The sequence below is a fragment of the Elephantulus edwardii genome, unplaced genomic scaffold (genome assembly GCF_000299155.1).
Source record: "Elephantulus edwardii isolate Elephantulus edwardi_28Jun2011 unplaced genomic scaffold, EleEdw1.0 scaffold00121, whole genome shotgun sequence".
NCBI lineage: Eukaryota > Metazoa > Chordata > Mammalia > Macroscelidea > Macroscelididae > Elephantulus > Elephantulus edwardii.
Window position 1 is genome coordinate 3,465,893 of NW_006399871.1, and position 17,375 is coordinate 3,483,267.

At 41.4% G+C, this 17,375-nt stretch overlaps 1 protein-coding gene across 1 annotated transcript in view; it reads left to right on the forward strand.

Annotated features, from left to right (window-relative positions):
- The first annotated feature begins 3,716 nt into the window (after positions 1-3,716).
- Positions 3,717-17,375, forward strand: part of KIF9 (kinesin family member 9) — a 97,487-nt gene continuing 83,828 nt past the window's right edge. The window contains exons 1-8 of the mRNA XM_006893033.1: positions 3,717-3,809; positions 6,809-6,974; positions 9,640-9,746; positions 11,408-11,632; positions 14,992-15,075; positions 15,172-15,264; positions 16,071-16,218; positions 17,240-17,304. Coding sequence (XP_006893095.1) covers positions 3,717-3,809; positions 6,809-6,974; positions 9,640-9,746; positions 11,408-11,632; positions 14,992-15,075; positions 15,172-15,264; positions 16,071-16,218; positions 17,240-17,304 — 981 coding nt within the window. The remainder of the gene's footprint in view (positions 3,810-6,808; positions 6,975-9,639; positions 9,747-11,407; positions 11,633-14,991; positions 15,076-15,171; positions 15,265-16,070; positions 16,219-17,239; positions 17,305-17,375) is intronic.

Below are 17,375 nucleotides of genomic sequence, written 5' to 3' on the forward strand. Positions count from 1 at the left end.
AAGGCACTGCTGCACTGCTAACCCAAAGGCAGGCAGTGTGAATCTACCAACTTCTCCAACCAAGAAAAATGAGAGTCTCTTCCTGTGCAATTTACAGCCTCTGAAACCCTTCGGAGGATCAGCAGTGAGTCAACCAGTCAGTGCCTCTTGATAGTTAATAAGATTTTACTTGGAAAACAAGTGGTCACAACAAATTGTATATGAAAATATAGAAGTGTCATTTTTTAAACACTCAATCCCTCTTATTTAATGCATGTCAAATGTTAATATTTTAAACATTCAATGTGATTTTGAAAACTCAGCAAAAAGTAGTTGAAGAGGAATGTCTGTTATACATGACTATTTTGTATGGTTTTCATCAGTAATTTTCTTGAAAACTGGTTTGTTTTTTTATTGTTAAACATATTAATCTTTTTCTTAGAGTGCTTTACAGTAATCCAAGCAAATTAACTTATTAACTATATTGATACAGGATCTGCTCCCTGTGTCTCACATTGCCCTCTCTGCATAAATTCAGCAAATTCATTTGCTAGTTGTTTTTTCACTTTAGCCTCAACTCCTCTGTCCTGCCTTGTGGCAGGTTAGTTTAGGGGAAAAGACCTTGTTTCTTATGGAACTACTCCAAACTAAATGAGAAGAAATGTGTGAGGCAGCAAACATCCTAACCTCTGCATCTTTTCTTTATTCAAATTCTATTTTGTATATTGTGACACTAAAGCTAAATGAGTTTTTAACTTTTTAAAAAAATTCTCATGGTTCTCTGAAAGTGATATTATTAAAATTGGACAGTCCAATCTCAGAGTCACCTTAAACTACTCAATGATATTGTTAAAATCAACCAAAACCTGAAAAATCAAATGGATCTTAGAACACTATACTAGCATATAAAAGTAGAAATTTTTTTAATTTTTTTATCGTGTGTGTGTGTGTGTGTGTGTGTACCGTCAAATTGGATCTGACTGGTACAGGAGGAGATTGCCCCTCCTTCTCCGGCAGAGCATCTGGTGGATTTGAACCGCGTATCTCTGGGATTGCAGTGCAGCTTCTTGCCACTAGGCCACCAGAGCTCCCCAAAAGTAGAAATCTTAGCACAATTTAAAATTATATTCTATTAATTTGGCCAAAGTTTTTTTTATATATTATTATTAAATTTTATTAGTTTCAATGAACATTCACAGGGATTCTGGGCTTTCACTCCTTCATTGCCGCACCATTCTCTCCACCCTCCTCCCCAGTTTGTTCTTCTTCCCCGCCATCCGAATGTCTGTTTTAATTGTCCAATTGCCACAGTGCTTGTCAAAGTCAGTTCTGATTAATCTCCTTTGTCGGTGTGTCCTTTGCCATTCCCTATCACTCCTCCCTGAGAGAGACTTCACCCTGATTCATAAGGAAAAGGGGATGGCGTATTCTCTTAGCTACTTCCTGCTGAAAAAGAACACTGTGGGTTTCAGGGTTAAGATCTTCTCTCACTACTCTAAAGGGCCCCTTTGGCAGTAGGAAACACATAGACTATTATGGAGATTGATTTTGGAATTTAGATTGGCCAAAGTTTTGAACAAAGTTACTTATGACATTTTATAGAACTTTTATCTTATTTTTAATAAGAACTGATTTAATACAATTAATAATGATTACAGATAGATTTTTTTTATACTTTTCAGCTTGCTTTTAGAACTCTTAGCATTTTCCCAATATTTCGTCCTGTGCTATTAGTAAAAATAATGAGATACCCTAATAAGTTGCTAAATTTCTCTTTAAGGTAATTGAAATTAGTACTATTAGTTATGGATAAAAGAATTCATATTAGTACAGTTATCTTCTCTACATAGCAGTCCTTTTTGTTTCACCACTTAAGTCAAGGCTGTTGTTGTTGTTGTGTACCATGGAGTCGGAACCGACCCATAGCTAACCCTCCAGTGGGTTTTGGAGGCAGTTAATTGCACGGGAGGAGACTGCCCATCCTTCTCCTATGTATGTCAATGCTAGGATTGAAATATGTTGCTTAATTCATATTAAATATGTTTATACAGGCACTCTCAAAAGCAGATGGAACCATTGAGACTAATAACCAATAAAATAAGAGAGTTCTTAGTTATCATTTGCAAGATTGTGATACAATTTTTCTTTTTTTTTAAGTCTTAATAGAGTGTTTTAGTTAAGAAGAATCTAGGGAGCTCTGGTGGCCTAGTGGCAAGATGTTGCACTGCAATCCCAGAGGTATGCAGTTCAAATCCACCAGATGCTCTGCTGGAGAAGGAGGGAGCAATCTCCTCCTGTACCAGTCAGATCTGATTTGATGGTACACGTAAAAATAATACAATAAAAAAAATTTAAAAAAAAGAAGAACCTAAGGGTCAACTAATCTTCTACTCAGCACAGCAACCTCTTTTGTGGGTGCTTATGGTTTCTACCTGGAGGTCTTTGCTTTATGAGACAGTGCTCAGTGTTGGTGTCGAGTGCCATCGAGTCAACTGTGCCTCATAGCAACGCTATAAACAACTGATCTGAACGTAGTTAATTCTGCCTCCTCCCTGTCACTTCTGTTTATGAGCTTTCATCATATGCTGTGAGGTCTTGTCAAATGTATTTAACACTTTATAATATATGGTAATTATCCATAATAGTATAAGTGAGATAAGTCAAATGCAGTCAGTTCTTGTTATTATTCACAGGAGTTATGCTCTATAATACCAAAAACACTGAATTAGTGAATATTGAACTATTGTTCCTATGAGCCTGTGGTTGCAACACCTCATCACCTGATCTACGCATCGCCTTACTTAAAACACATTTTCCCCCCTCAGAAAGCACATCAAAGCCTTCTTACATTTAGGAGCATTAGTCAGCCACTTTAAACAGTGAATCACCAAGAAGAATGCCAGAAACATGGCACAAAATGAACTGCTAAAAGAACAGTTATTTACAGTTTACCCAACTCTGTTCAAAAACCCAGCAACTTTAAAACAGAAATGAGAAGGCAGAGTGCTGCCTTGTTCAGCTTTCACTGGGAATTTGTCTATCTTTTCTTTTCTTTTCTTTTCTCTGCTCTGTGTATACTTCCAATAACCACAGACAAACTATGAGTATTGATTTGGGGTTACAAATGAATTTTAGCAAGTAGGTGCACCTACAGCTGTGGAATCCGTGAATAATGAGGATCAACTGTATATTTGTGGCTACCAGAAGACAGATGAGGATCGTATAGCTAGTATGCAAGAAGGTAGGAAACAGATTTTGCTCTCAATATATTGACAAAGGAAGAAAAACTGTTTATGAAAGGATGTATTTCTGATCTGCTTAGGCTAATGAAGGTAGAGGTAGAGGTGCTGGAGCATAGGTAAGGGTGTGTTAATGAAGAAAAGATTGGTTCTAATGCTTTTCATTGCACTTTTAGGGAAAATATTAAAGAGGGAAACATAAATGGACACATCGCAGAAGCAGGACACTTGTGGAAACCACATCTAAGGGGAGGCTACTAAAGAGAGTACCATTTATGCTTTGTACTCTAGTCTTTTTGGAGTTCTTAGTGTAAGCGACCTTTGAAGTAGGAAGTATAATACTGGTGAGCAGTGTTCTGTGGGTAGGACATTGAAATGCCACCTGATAGGAACAAAAGGATGGCATGAAATTCTTTTTTTATCTTACTGAGCCTCACCTTCCCTTTTGATTATTGTTGGGTAACTGAAATTTTCATTGTTCTCTTCTCTTTAGCCAGAATGAGTGCTAAGAATAAAGTGCATGTGTTTGTCCGAGTCAAGCCTACTGATAACTTTGCACATGACATGATCAGATACGGAGATGACAAAAAAGTAAGTGTGTTTACCTTCACTAGCTGGAGCCTCTGTCTGTCTAGCTTTGCAGCACTGTGACCTTATTTTCAAACAGACTTGTCAAGATCAGTGCAGAATCAGGTCAAGTTCAGATGGACTCTTGAGTTCATCAAGTTCAAACTGCTCCTCTCCCTCTCTGTACACATTTTTTATTTACAAGAACTCTCATAAAACTACAATTTGAATTGTAATTTTGTGTATTAAATTTACCTGTAAATATAACTGAGATAGAAAAAGAACTGACACCTGAACACTTTTATTAAAATTTTTTTGGGAACAGATCTGTCATTTACATAGTGTCTCAGAGAGGTCCAGTAAGACTGTTTTGAGGCCATCAACAAATAAATGGATAGGAAAACTATGGTTTATTCATACAATGGAATACTATACAGCATGGAAAAACAAGGAACTCATAAAACATTATAGAACATGGGTTGACCCTAGAGGACATTTTGCTGAATGAAATATCTCAGTCACAAAAGGACTAATACTGCATAATACACCTGTTACAAAACAGGACTGATATGTCTGGGGTGAAACTAGGAAAAGGGGATAGATAATGAACACTGCATTGGGACAGATGAAGGAAAGAACTATTTAAAAGAAGTATATGATTAGGCATTATTTGTATGACAACAGTCTAGAATGAGAGGTGCATTACGAAGTGTACTGGGGGAGGGAGGAAATTGTATAGCAATGAATGAATTTTTTTTTAAGTGAATGGGGTTGGGATAGGGAGGAAATGTGCAACAATGAATGAAAGAAAATAAAAAAATAAAGAAAAACTAAAAAGACAGTCTTGAACGGATAACCGTTAAACTTACCAAAGCAGTAGGACAACTTTCTTATCAAGAGAACCAGAAAGATCTATCCCTCCTGTGCCCTCACCATTGCCTTGGAGAAACCTTCTGAAGCCTCTCAAAGGCTTAGCACATCAGGAAGCAATGTGAGATTGTTAGTCAGATGTTATCATCCAGCAAATATTTGCGGGCTTAGAATGCCAACACTGAGGGAGCTCTGCTGGCCAAGTGGCAAGAAGCTGCACTGCAGTCTCACAGGCACGTGGTTTGAGGCTACCAGCTGCTCTGCAGAAGAAGGATGGGCAGTCTCCTCCTGTGCGATTAACTGACTCTGAAAACCTGCTGGAGGGCCAGCTGTGGGTTGGTTCCAACTCTGTGATATACCACACAACAATGGGAACACTGAGACAAGCATTTAAAGGAAGAATTCAAGAAAAGCTGTTAAATCCTGGAGGGTCCAAGCAGTCAAAAAAGAGAGTCCTGGGTAGCCCTGTGAAATGTTCCACCCTGGACAGATTCTCCAGAAACACAGAACATTTAGTGTGTGAGTAGAACCAAATCCTCTCACTGCATCTTACTTTTTTCTGCATGTGACCAGGTCTTGACTCTTGGGTTAGGGCAACCAGTATAAGATGTTGAAGAGAATAAGTTTATAGTAATCAAAGTCCCATCCAGAAGATTTCAATCTACCAGGGCCCGTATCGAGCAAATCCCTAAGCCCACCGTCACCCATGGGCTTAGGAGGGGATATGCATCTGAAATCCCACTGATTACATACAGGCTGGGGGGGAGCTCTGGTGGCCTAGTGGTAAGGAGCTGCAACTACAATCCCAGAGGCACACGGTTCGAAGCCACCAGTTGCTCTGCCGGGGAAGGAGGGACAATCTCCTCCTGTACCAGTCAGATCTGATTTGACGGTACACTCACAAAAAAATAATAAAATACATACAGGCTGGGTGCTGTCAATGTAATGCCAGTGAGTAACTGTGCTGAACAGTCCAGGCTCTTCTCGGACTGTTATTTGATCTTCCTCACACTCTGACCATATAGCATGTGTATGGAAGTAAGTGATCATGGAAGTGCAGAGCTAAGGAAGGGCGATCTCACTGCTAGTAACCAGAGACATAGGGTGCCCACCCACAGTTCTCTGCAGCCTAATTCAAGGCCTTCCTAAACTGGTGGTGGTGCTTATTGTGTACCATCAAGTCAGAAGTGGTTCTCCAGTGGGTTTTCAGACTGGTTGACTATATCAAAATATGCTCACTAAGAATTTGATGGCTTTCCTTGACCCCATATCATAAGTTTTTCTTGTGTGCTCTTGAATTGGAACCGACCCAAAGCTGACCCTCTGGTGGGTTTTCAGAGGCAAACTGGTTGACCATATAAAAATCTTGCTCACTTGGTGACCTAGTGGCAAGAAACTGCATTGCAATCCCAGAGGTACATGGTTCAAATCCACCAGATGCTCTGCTGGAGGAGGGACAGTCTCCTCCTGTACCAGTCAGATCCGATTTGATGGTACACACACACAAAAAAACCCAATAAAATTTTTTTTTTAAAATCTTGCTCACTAGGAATATGACTTTGCTTGACTCCGTATCGTAAGTGTGTGCCATTGAGCTGGAACTGCCCCATAGCTGACCCTCCCCGTGGGTTTTCAGAGGCAAATCATTTGAGTATATAAAATTCTTGCTCACTAAGAATACGATGAAAGTCGTTGTGTGCTGCCAAGTCAGAATCGGCCCATAGCTGACCATCCAGCGTGTTCTCAGAGGCGGAAACTTGCATAGAAGGAGATTGCCCGTCTTTCTCCCACACAGCACCTGGTTGATTCGAACAGTGCTCCTTTGGGATTGCAGTGCAGCCTCTTACCACTAGGCTCTCTGAGCTCCTTGAGTATCAATAAGTTAGGGGGAAGGAAATCAGTGCAACTCACCTGTAAACCGAGGTGAGCTGTACTGACTAGTAAGTGTTCAGTCTCCTGGTCCTTCCACCATCAGGGATTTTGTGGCCCTTTTTGCAGAAACTCCCTTCTCCCATTCCCAAGATTTCATCTGGAATATCAGCTCTCTTGTAGGAGTCCTTGTTCTTCCTAAAGTTCAATTCTGTCTTCCTAGGTCTCAGTGATTTAAAAAAAAAAATCTATTTCCTAACAACTTTATTTTCCTTTCTTCTTAGAGCATTGCTATTCACTTAAAAAAAGATACTAGAAAAGGAGTTGTCAATAACCAGCAGACAGACTGGTCGTTCAAGCTGGACGGAGTTCTCCATGACGCCTCTCAGGACTTGGTGTATGAGACAGTCGCAAAGGATGTGGTTTCACGGGCACTAGAAGGCTATAATGGTAATTTAGCTAATTAACTGTTGCCATGCATAAGAACTGACCAAACTCCTCCCAGAGCAAGAGGTGCAGGTATTCTGTGGTGAATAAAAGAAAATATAACCTATTTACTAACATTTGTTTGCTTCCTTGTCTATCTGCCTGTTTTTATGGTAGAAAACTGTTTGGTGATGTTGTAGGCGTGGTACAATCCGGTGTCCTGGGATCTTACTTTCATAAGAGGATTAAGTGAGCTCAGCTCACTATAGGTCATAGGAGTTTCAACTTTTAGCATGCTTTAAATCTCTCAAAAGGTTGTGAAGATGGGCCTTCATGATTAGTTTGGTGAGGTATGGACATTTTTCTCTTAGTTACTCGCTAGGTCCTATCTATCCTTGTTCTACCAATATAATCAATCCCTGATACATATTAAACTATAGGAATCTATCTATCTATCTATCTATCTATCTATCTATCAGGAATTTAGAGAAACCATGAAAGTTATACAAGTGTTCAGGTCTTTAGTTCATAAGCTTGTTGTGAGTCATCTATGATTTGACGACACAACTACTATATATATATATATATATATATATACACTCACACAAATATATAAATATATACATGTTGTTGTTGTTATGTGCCGTCGAGTCGCTTGTGACTCATAGCGACCCTATATACAACAGCCCTAAACTCTGCTCTGTCTTGTGCCAATTGCACCGTCTCTGATACACCCATCCTGATTATCCCAATCACTGAATCAATCCACCTCATAGAGGGCCGTCCCCTTCTGTGCTTCTCCACCCTACCAAGCATGATGTCCCTCTCCAAGGACCTGTCCCTCCTTGCAACATGTCCAAAGTATGTCACACGGAGCCTCGGAATCCTTGCCTCCAAGCAGCAGCCTGGTTTGATCCTTTCCATACATATACAAATATATATGTGTATAATTAAGATTTGCAGTAGAATTTTCCTTTTTTAAATTTTATTTTATTATTTTGTGCGTGTGTACCATCAAATTGGATCTGACTGGTACAGGAGGAGATTGTCCCTCCTCCAGCAGAGCATCTGGTGGATTTGAACTCTGTACCTCTGGGATTGCAGTGCAACTTCTTACCACTAAGCCACCAGAGCTCACCAGAATTTTCCTTTCTTAATAAGTTAAGAACAATATTGGGGCAAGTTTTCAATCCAAGGTTTTTAGGGGTTTTTTTGTGTTTTTTCTTTTTTAAATTGCTTTGAAAAAGAGTACATCACAGTTTGTAGACTTTGCCCATCTGGTGGTTACTGTGAAGAATGTCTGTGTTTTGCTATTAGTTTCCAAATTTAGGTCTTCTGTTTAAAAATCTGTTGACTGTGGATGTCCACACATTATGATTTCTTCCGCAGGGATACCGACACCATTGATTTGAGGATCTTCTTACTTAGGGTTTTCCCAATTGTCTAGCAGGATGTGGCTCTGAGAAAGTGGAGTCACAATTAAGCTGCAGGGAGGTTGAGAGTTTTGGGCAGAGAATAATAAGGGACCATGAATGGGTGTTCAGTCCTAGTAAGGGATTGATTTCAGATGAAGTGACTCCTTCCTCACTCATTTGTAAATAGACATTGTTTCTAACCCTAACTCAATTGTGTATGTTGGGAGTTCTTAGAGTTCTTATATAAGATCTCCCAATCTTGAGGCTTCATTCACGTGGCAAACAAAGGCAAACACCGATACCCTCTGCCCAGCATTGCCTAGGCAGGTCTGCTGGGTAAATATCCAGGAGCAGTCTTCAGTTTGGGGCTTGGCTCAGGCTGCCCAACCTAAAAGGAAGAAATGAGAGTCCAGAATGACTGCATGGGCTGGCGATGATGGTAGACTGAAGGATATGAGAGATGCAAATGGAAGTCTCCTGAGGGCAAACTGTGGCATAGAAGCAGATCAGAGCCCAGTTGAGGTCTTTTTTCTACAAGTTGCATAGGATCAGCCAGTCTGCAAAGCATTTTCACCATTGGCGGGAAATGCTTGTATTGCTTCATCTCGGCCTGAGAAATTGGAAAGCCCGGCTTGCCTTTGTGGGAAAGTATTGCCTCCTGCTTGGCCAGCCCCACTGAGAAACCTAGTTCTGAGGCCCTGGCAGTGCTAAAGAAGAGTTGAAGTCCAGTGCCCTGGTTTCCATCCTCGTCTTTCTAAGGAAAGTTCAAAGTTGTCTGTTCAGAGATTCCCTGTCCTCAGAAACGTAAATTCCAAGTTGTCTGCTCAGAGATTCTCTGTCCTCAGAAGCTTAAGTTCCAAGTTGTCTGTTTGAAAATTCTCTGTTCTCAAAAACTTTAAGTTCCAAGATATCTGTTCAGAGACTCCCTGTGCTCAGAAGCTTAAGTTCTAAGTTGTCTGTTTGGAGATTCCCTGTCCTCGGAAGCTTGAGAGTCAGATGAAATTGAAGGGAACAGTAGAGCAAAGCTTGGACCACAGATTCAGAACAGACACCCAGGCTTTGGCTCTTCATTTCTCTCCCTGTCCCTGCCCACCTTTCACCATAGCAGGAGTTCCTGATGCTCCCCACCACCCTGCAGCGACCTTCACTGAGTCCTCTGGCTGGTTTTGGGGTATACGCTGGACCTGCAAGGGACAACATCCTGAAGGGTGGGAGAGCTATCCTGGGAGCTGTTTTCCCGGATGTCGCTGAGGTATGTTTTGAAATGTTTGCAGGCACCATCATGTGTTACGGGCAAACAGGAGCCGGCAAGACATACACCATGATCGGGGCAACTAAGAATTACACTCAACGGGGGATCCTCCCTCGGGCCCTGCAGCAGGTAGACAGTGGGCCCAAGGGTGGGATGCCACATGGGTCGTCTCTCTCTGCCATAGATGCTGCTGACCTGCCAGATACCCACTAGAGACAGTGGAGTCAACCCTCGAAAGAGTAGGAGCCTGGCTAGAAGGCAGGATACTCCCAGCTGGTGGTCAGGGAAGGGACCAGGCCAGAGGTCTTAGGAAATGAGAGTTTGCATGTTAGCTCTGACACTGAGTCTGTTTCCTCATTTGTAGGAGAGCATTAGGCATGCCAGCTGGCCTCCTGCTGGTCCAAAGGTCTGTGATCCGATAATTAAGGATTTGGAGGTCTTAATCACTCTGCTTCCTGGTGTTAATGAGGGTGGTGTGCATGTTTGCAGAATGTCCTCACTGGTCAGCTCTCACTCCTTTTGAAGCCTCTGAGAGCAAGCCAGAAAAGAAGCAGACGCAGCTCTCAGGACAGGGGCAGCCCTGAGGCTCTGGGAAGTGTGACTGGGCAGAAGTGTCTTCCTTTGCAGTTCCTTAGCCTGGGTTCTATGTGGACCCCCTGGTTGGAGGCAGGAGCTAGTAGGCCTTCCCTCAATACCGTCTGAAAGAGTTACAGCTCTGAATTGTAAAAATTCAGACACACATTTTGGGTTTCCAGTAACCAGATTTAAGAATATAAAAATGAGCAAGTGAATTCTAACAAACCATTTTTCCTAAAATATAACTTTAACGTGGAATCAGTATAACCATTATTAATGAGATCTTTTACATTCTTGTTATCACAGTTAGTCTTTGACATCTGGTATGCTTTTTAAACTTAGAGCACATCTCAATTCAGACATGAAATATTCAGAGATACTAGGATATGTATTTAGATTGCCTAAAATTGACATTTGAAATAGATAACAAAGTTGTTCCAAACTTATTTAAAGGTCTACCAGTGTAATTGAATAGAGCATTGAATTAAGAGTTTGCTTCTGGTTTTACACTGGCCACATTTTCAGGCTCTGACTAGCCACATGGGTGACAGCACAGGTCAACACTGTTGGGTCAAGGTGAGACCTCAAGTATCAGACAGCCCAGCCAGGTAAGGAAATCATGGTCCAGAGAGGAGACAAGACCAGTTCAAAGTAACCTGCTGATAAGTACTGAGGAGGCTATTAGGAGTCAAGAAGTTGAGTCCCAGCCTGCCTTCCACCCTGACAGGCTGACAGACCATAGGTAGAGAGTTCAGTTGCATGGAGCCCTACACAAGTGGATATCAGCCCATCCTGCCTTTCTCGTGGGAGGGTTAAAAGAATAGACTTGTGCACTAGGTAAAAAAGAGCTTTGCAGGTGGTAAGACCCTAGGTAAATGAGAGAGCTGTGAAATCAGAATCTTCTCTCATGGCTGTACTTCTTGGTCATTCTAGAAATTAGGACTTAACCCCCCAAAAAATCCCCTACAAATAATTTTTTAAACAAATATCCTATAAAAATGTCTCTCTTGTTAGGCCAACACTAATAACTTGTTGTAACTGGCCACCATACCACCTTAATTCTTTTTTTTTTTTAATACCTCTTGAGGTCCCTTTTTGAGGTAAGAACTCCAGTAACACTAGCTGGCTGTCCTGCTCACCGTGACTGCTGTTTCATCTCCTAAGTTTTGGTTGTTTGTTTGTTTTTTTAATTTGTAATTTTTTTTTCTGCCCAGGTTTTTAAGATGATTGACGAACGCCCCACACATGACATTACTGTGCACGTTTCCTATGTGGAAATCTATAATGAGAGCATGTTTGATCTCCTGTCCAACCTGTCCTATGCTGGATCCGCAAAAACCCCAATGGCCATCCTGGAAAACCCACAAGGAGTCTACATTAAGGGCTTGTCGGTCCACCACACACAACAGGAGGAGGATGCATTCATTTTCCTTTTTGAGGTGAGAGGATCAACTCTGGATCTCTCTCTCTCTCTTTCTCTTCTTATTTCTATCTCCTTTTGTTCCCTTTTTCTCCTCCTCTTCCTTCTCTCCCCTTGCCTTTCTGCAGTTTTATTTACTTTGATAATTAGAATGAAAATATATACTAATTTAAAGAGTTCAGATAGTACAGGAAAAAAGATAAGAACAAAGAATTTAGTTTAAATTTTGTTTTCTACATAAAACAGTAGTAGTGTCTATTTAAAGGTTATTTCCTTCCTGATTTTTTTCCTGTGCACTGTTGTTATTTTTTAATAGAGCAAAGATCTTCCTGTATTCTCTCCCCTTTCTCCATCCTTTAACACTATATTACAAGCATTTTAGTACCCCCCAAAAAGGTTAACATCCTTAATATATCAAGAGCTCTTACAAATCAATAAAATGAAACAAACTCCTCTAACTCATTGCTGTCAAATCGGAACCAACTTGCAACTGAACCTCTTATTTCGTTTTCAAGACTGTAAAATGCATAGAGGAAATTGCTTATCTTTCTCCCTGCAAGTCTGGTAGATTTGAACCACTCTTCGGGTTAGCCGTGCAACTCTTTACAGATTGTTGTTGTTGTTATGTGCCCTCCAGTTAGAACCCGTCAAAGCTGAACCTCCAGAAGGTTTTCAGAGGCGGTAAATAGTATGGGAGGAAATTGCCCATCTTTCTGCTACAGGGCAGCTGGTGGATTTGACCAACATACTTTTGGGATGGCAGCACAACTCCTTACCACTAAGCCGCCAGAGCTCCATCCATGCAAACTTGTTTGTGGTGCTGTTATGTGCCATCAAATAGGCCACCAGAAATCACTTGAAAATCAACAGAAAAGAGAAAAATTCCCTCAGATAAAACTATCGAGTCAGTTCCAGTTCAAAGCCGCCTCCATAGACTAGGGTGGAAGAATTCCATAGATTTTCTAAGGCTGTAAATCCTTAGAAAGTTGAGTGTCACATCTTTTTCTCACTGACCTTTCAGTTGGCAGTCAAGTGCTTTAACCACTTCACCACCAGCCTCCCCATCCCCCAGTTAGCAATTCTTACATAAGCATGTGCCCAAGAAAAGTGAGCATGTATCCACACAAAGACTTGTATGTGATTGTTCATAGCAACATTATTCAGAAACAGGAAATAAAACAGATGTCCATCAACTGGAAATTGATAACCAAAATGCAGTGGGAAACTATTTGATGGTAAAAAGAATGGCACGAGGATACACACTACAACATGATGGAACCTCAAAAACCTTATACCAAGTGACATAAGACAGTCTCCCAAAACCACATCCTTTTCATTCACAGGCTATGTCCAGAACAGCCAAATCTGGAGAGACAGAATATGTGTCAGTGGTTGCTGGGAGGAGGGAGTGGAAAGTGCCTACAGATGGGCTCAAGGGAACTTTCTGGGGTGATGCGAAAGTTCTAAAACACTGCTCTGTAAATTTACTTAAAAGTCTTTGAATCTTCAATCTGTGAACTTTATATTATTTGTATCATACCTCAGTAAAACTTCGAGATGGGGGGGGGTGTGAGACTGTGAATGTGTGTGTGTGTGTACACGACAGATTGAAGTCCTCAGGATGTCTTATGACTGGGTTTCTTCGATCTACAGAAAAGAAAGAGCCTCCTTTCTTGTCCTACTGTTGCTTCTAACATTTTGCCAGGAGGAATAATGAAAGGCTGATGAATGGTTGACAGGAGGTGAAGGGAATTTTACTCTGTTCTAAGTTGTTTGTGAGGAGCTTTTGTCTAGAATAAGTATTTATTCCCACTCCTAGAAATAGCCACTTTCTGGACTTTTATAGCAATCATTTCCTGGCTATTTTTCTTTTTTTAGGGGGGATAACTTAATCACCTGTACTTTTTCAAACAACATAATATTTTAAAAGCATAATTAAAATTATTTTTAAATTTGATATAAAATGAATCACAGAGGAGGAATTATATCTTGTTCTTTACCTTCTATTAACATTCATGTGTTGTTATGATTTATTTCATTATTGTATTACATTATTTATATACACTACAATTTAGTTGTCTGTTCTACTTCTGGTGGATATGTAGGTTTTCCTAGATAACAGACAGTGCTGCTAGGAATTTTCTTGTGTGTATCTCTTGGTACATGTAAACATAGATTGCATTGCATAAAGCTGAGGACTGAAACTGCTGAGTCATGGAGTACATGTGTCTGAAGATTTCATATATGATAGCAACTGTTTTCCAACATCAGACATTGTCGCTAGATGGTTATTAGAATTCACATAATGGCTTGAAATGAACCAGTTTTATCAGTGTGTCAGGGTATCCTGCTACGATCATGATGTGCATTTCCCTAATCACCAATAAGATTAATACCTTCCCATATATTTATTGATCACTTGGGTTTCCTCTCTTAATAAGCACCTCGCTGTTGACATCTTTGCAGGTATTTCATTCTTTCTTTTTATTGTTGTGCGCCATCGAGTCAGAACTGACTCATAGCTGACCTTCTAGCAGGTTTTCAGAGGCAGTAAATCACACAGGAGTTGATTGCCCATCTTTCTCCTGCGGAGTGGCTGATGGATTTGAATCACATACCTTTGTGTTGACAGAGCAATTCCTTACCACTAAGCCACCAGAGCTCCCTTTCTTATTAGAAGAAATTCCCTTTTCCATATTTTGAAACTAGTTCTCTTTTCATTATATCGACTTGACAACTCAACTCATTGCTATTGAGTTGGAACTGACTCCTGGCTGACCCTCCCTGCTGGGTTTCCAAGGCTGGAAATCACACAGAAGGGAACCCCTTCTTCTCCTGAAGCTGCTGGTGAATTCGGACCACTAGACAGGCATGACCTTGGAGTTAGCAGCACACTTCCCAATGGTCCATGCCACTCGTTACACATGTGACACATATTTTCTGTGTCCTGCAAATATGTCCTCTGGCCTGCCTTTTCTCCCCGCGTTTATGTGGCATTTGATGGACAAAAATTTTTTAGTTTTAAATTAGTTGAATATCTAATTTTGCTCTTTATATAAAGAGCATATGGAAAGATTTGTATAAGTCGATGCTGATAGTCTTTATATTTTAAGACTTCGTTTCATTGACATTTAATGTGCTTACCGACATATTTGAAATCTGCCCATTAAGGTATGCACTTTCTTTGTCTCCTCTGTTTATGATTCTGTTTTGTCTTTTTAAACCCATTTTCACCTTCCCTATCTTCCAGCTTATAAAAGAGGTCTGCCTGAATAGCCCACCAGATGGCTGACAGGTCATTTGTGTAGTGATTGGCAATACAAATACTTTACTATTTTACTTTTCCAAAATGTTGTCAATGTATCCCTTCCTTTTCAGGGAGAAACCAACAAGATTATTACCTCCCACACACTGAACAAAAATTCTTCCAGGTCACACTGCATTTTCACCATCTACGTGGAGGTCAGTATAGGCTCTTAGAGTGGCCGGGAAGGGGCCATCAATTCCTGTGGGGCCTGTGCAGTTACCAGCTTCTCCCTCATTCTGCGTTTTCCATAGGCCCATTCACGGACGCTGTCAGAAGAAAAGTACATCACTTCCAAAATTAACTTAGTGGACCTAGCAGGCTCCGAGCGGATGGAGAAGACTGGGGTAAGTGGGAGGGCAAGGGGCAGAAGGTGGAATAGCTGCTTTCAGGTGCAGTTTGTATTTTTTTTTTAACTTTTTTTATTTAATTATTTGTTGTGTGTGTACCATCAAATCTGCAGTTCGTATCTTATAGGTCATTCTGTTGCATTAGCCATAAACATTGTTAAGAGTGGAAGTGTACACCATCAAATCTGATCTGACTGGTACAGGATGAGATTGTCCCTCCTTCTCCAGCAGAGGATCTGGTGGATTCGAACCATGCGCCTCTGGGATTGCAGTGCAGTTTCTTGCCACTAGGCCACCAGAACTCACCCGTATCTCATAGGTTTTTTTATAATTTTCAATGAGGTGATGCCCCTTAAATTTTTCTCGAGGTGAACGACACTCAGTAAGGCTTAGTAGATGCTCTGGATCTATTAATTAGTGTTTCCCTGTGTATGAACATGAGTATTCATATATGTATTTGTGTGTGATTATTAACACAAGTGTGCATAAGGCTGTTCAGACGAGCATTTATGTGAACTTTCATGTTTGTGTGAACTTTATTTGCTGGAATATTGGTACAAGTGTCCACTTCGGTATTCCTGTGGGTGTTTATAGTATTTATCTTGGAGCATTCACGTTTACCTTCATATTTACATTAGTATTCCTGAGTATTTTTTTACCTTTATTAACCCAAGATGGGATATAGTCCCATACAATAGTGGGAAGACCCTGATTCCGTGAAACAGCTCGAGCCTGGCCGCAGCGTCTCCTGCAGTCTCTGAACCAGAAAGGCAGCCATTCTGAGTTAGGCCTTTTGTTTGTAGTCCAGGGCCCAAAACCTGAAGGAAACCAACTACATCAACAAGTCCCTGTCATTCCTGGAGCAGGCCATCATCGCCCTCGGGGAGCAGAAGAGGGACCACATCCCCTTCCGGCAGTGCAAGCTCACCCACGTTCTGAAGGACTCATTAGGTGAGGGTGTGGTGGATGCCTAGGGAGTCCCCATCGAGAAACAGGCCTGGCACCTCTACCGTTGGTGGCAATGGAATTGGTCCCTCCCTGCTCCACAGGCTGACCTGCCGCCCTGTCACAGTGACCCTAGACACACCCAACACCATTCTTTTTTTTTTTATTATTTTTTTAATTGGGAAAAACATATTGGGGGTACAAGGAGGTGAGGGTTGGGGGCAGAAGGGTGAGGATGGGCCAGGATGCAGTTTCAGAGCTGCACAATTTGGTCAGTGGGAGGAGCAGGTGAAGGAAATGAGGGTCCAGTGGGGACCAGATGCTACAGAGGAATGACAAGCATTTTCCAATAGTAATTAAACCAACTGTCTTATTAATTTGGGAATTGGATGCTGACTCTCTGGCTTCTTCATGCTGAACAGGGTCGTAGGTGTAAAGGGGGGAAAGGAGGACGCTTTATCACCTTACTGGTGGTCTTGGGTTAAAGCTGCTTGCCTTCTTGCTCTGTTAGAAGATATTTTCCTGTCATTTACCCAACACCATTCTAACGCTCAGAATATGCCATGCTGTTCACTTATTAAGACCTTTACTTGGACCCTTTAACTTTCCTCTGTCCCCAAACCAGCTGGAAGACCCAGGTAGAGGGCCCCTCCCATGATTCTCTCCTTTCCCCTGCAAACTCACTTACAGAGAAGTAAAGCCTATGTCTTGTCAGTGCATATCCCCAGGCCTTTCTGTTGGGCCTGATAACAAGTTATTGATGTCAGATTATAAATTGAGCGCCATCATGGGCAAAGCCTCGGCTCACACTCCTTTCCCCCCCACAACACCGCCCCTCCCTTCACCCAAATCTCTCCTTTCCTATACTCCCCTATCTTCTCTTTCAGGCACAAGTGATCTCTTTCCCTTCACTCTCTTTTCCCCTCGCCTCCCAGCCTCATGCCTGCTGGAGTGTGTCCTCTCTGATCCCTGTTTGCCTCAAAGTACTCACCTGGTTCATGGCCCTTTTATGCACTGCTTTCTGCAGGAGGAAACTGCAATATGGTCCTTGTGACAAATGTCTATGGAGAAGCCTCCCAGTTAGAAGAGACGGTATGTAAAAGCCGGCCAGTGTGACTAGGTTGGCATCCTTATTCATGGGTGGCAGGGTTGCATAAGGCTGG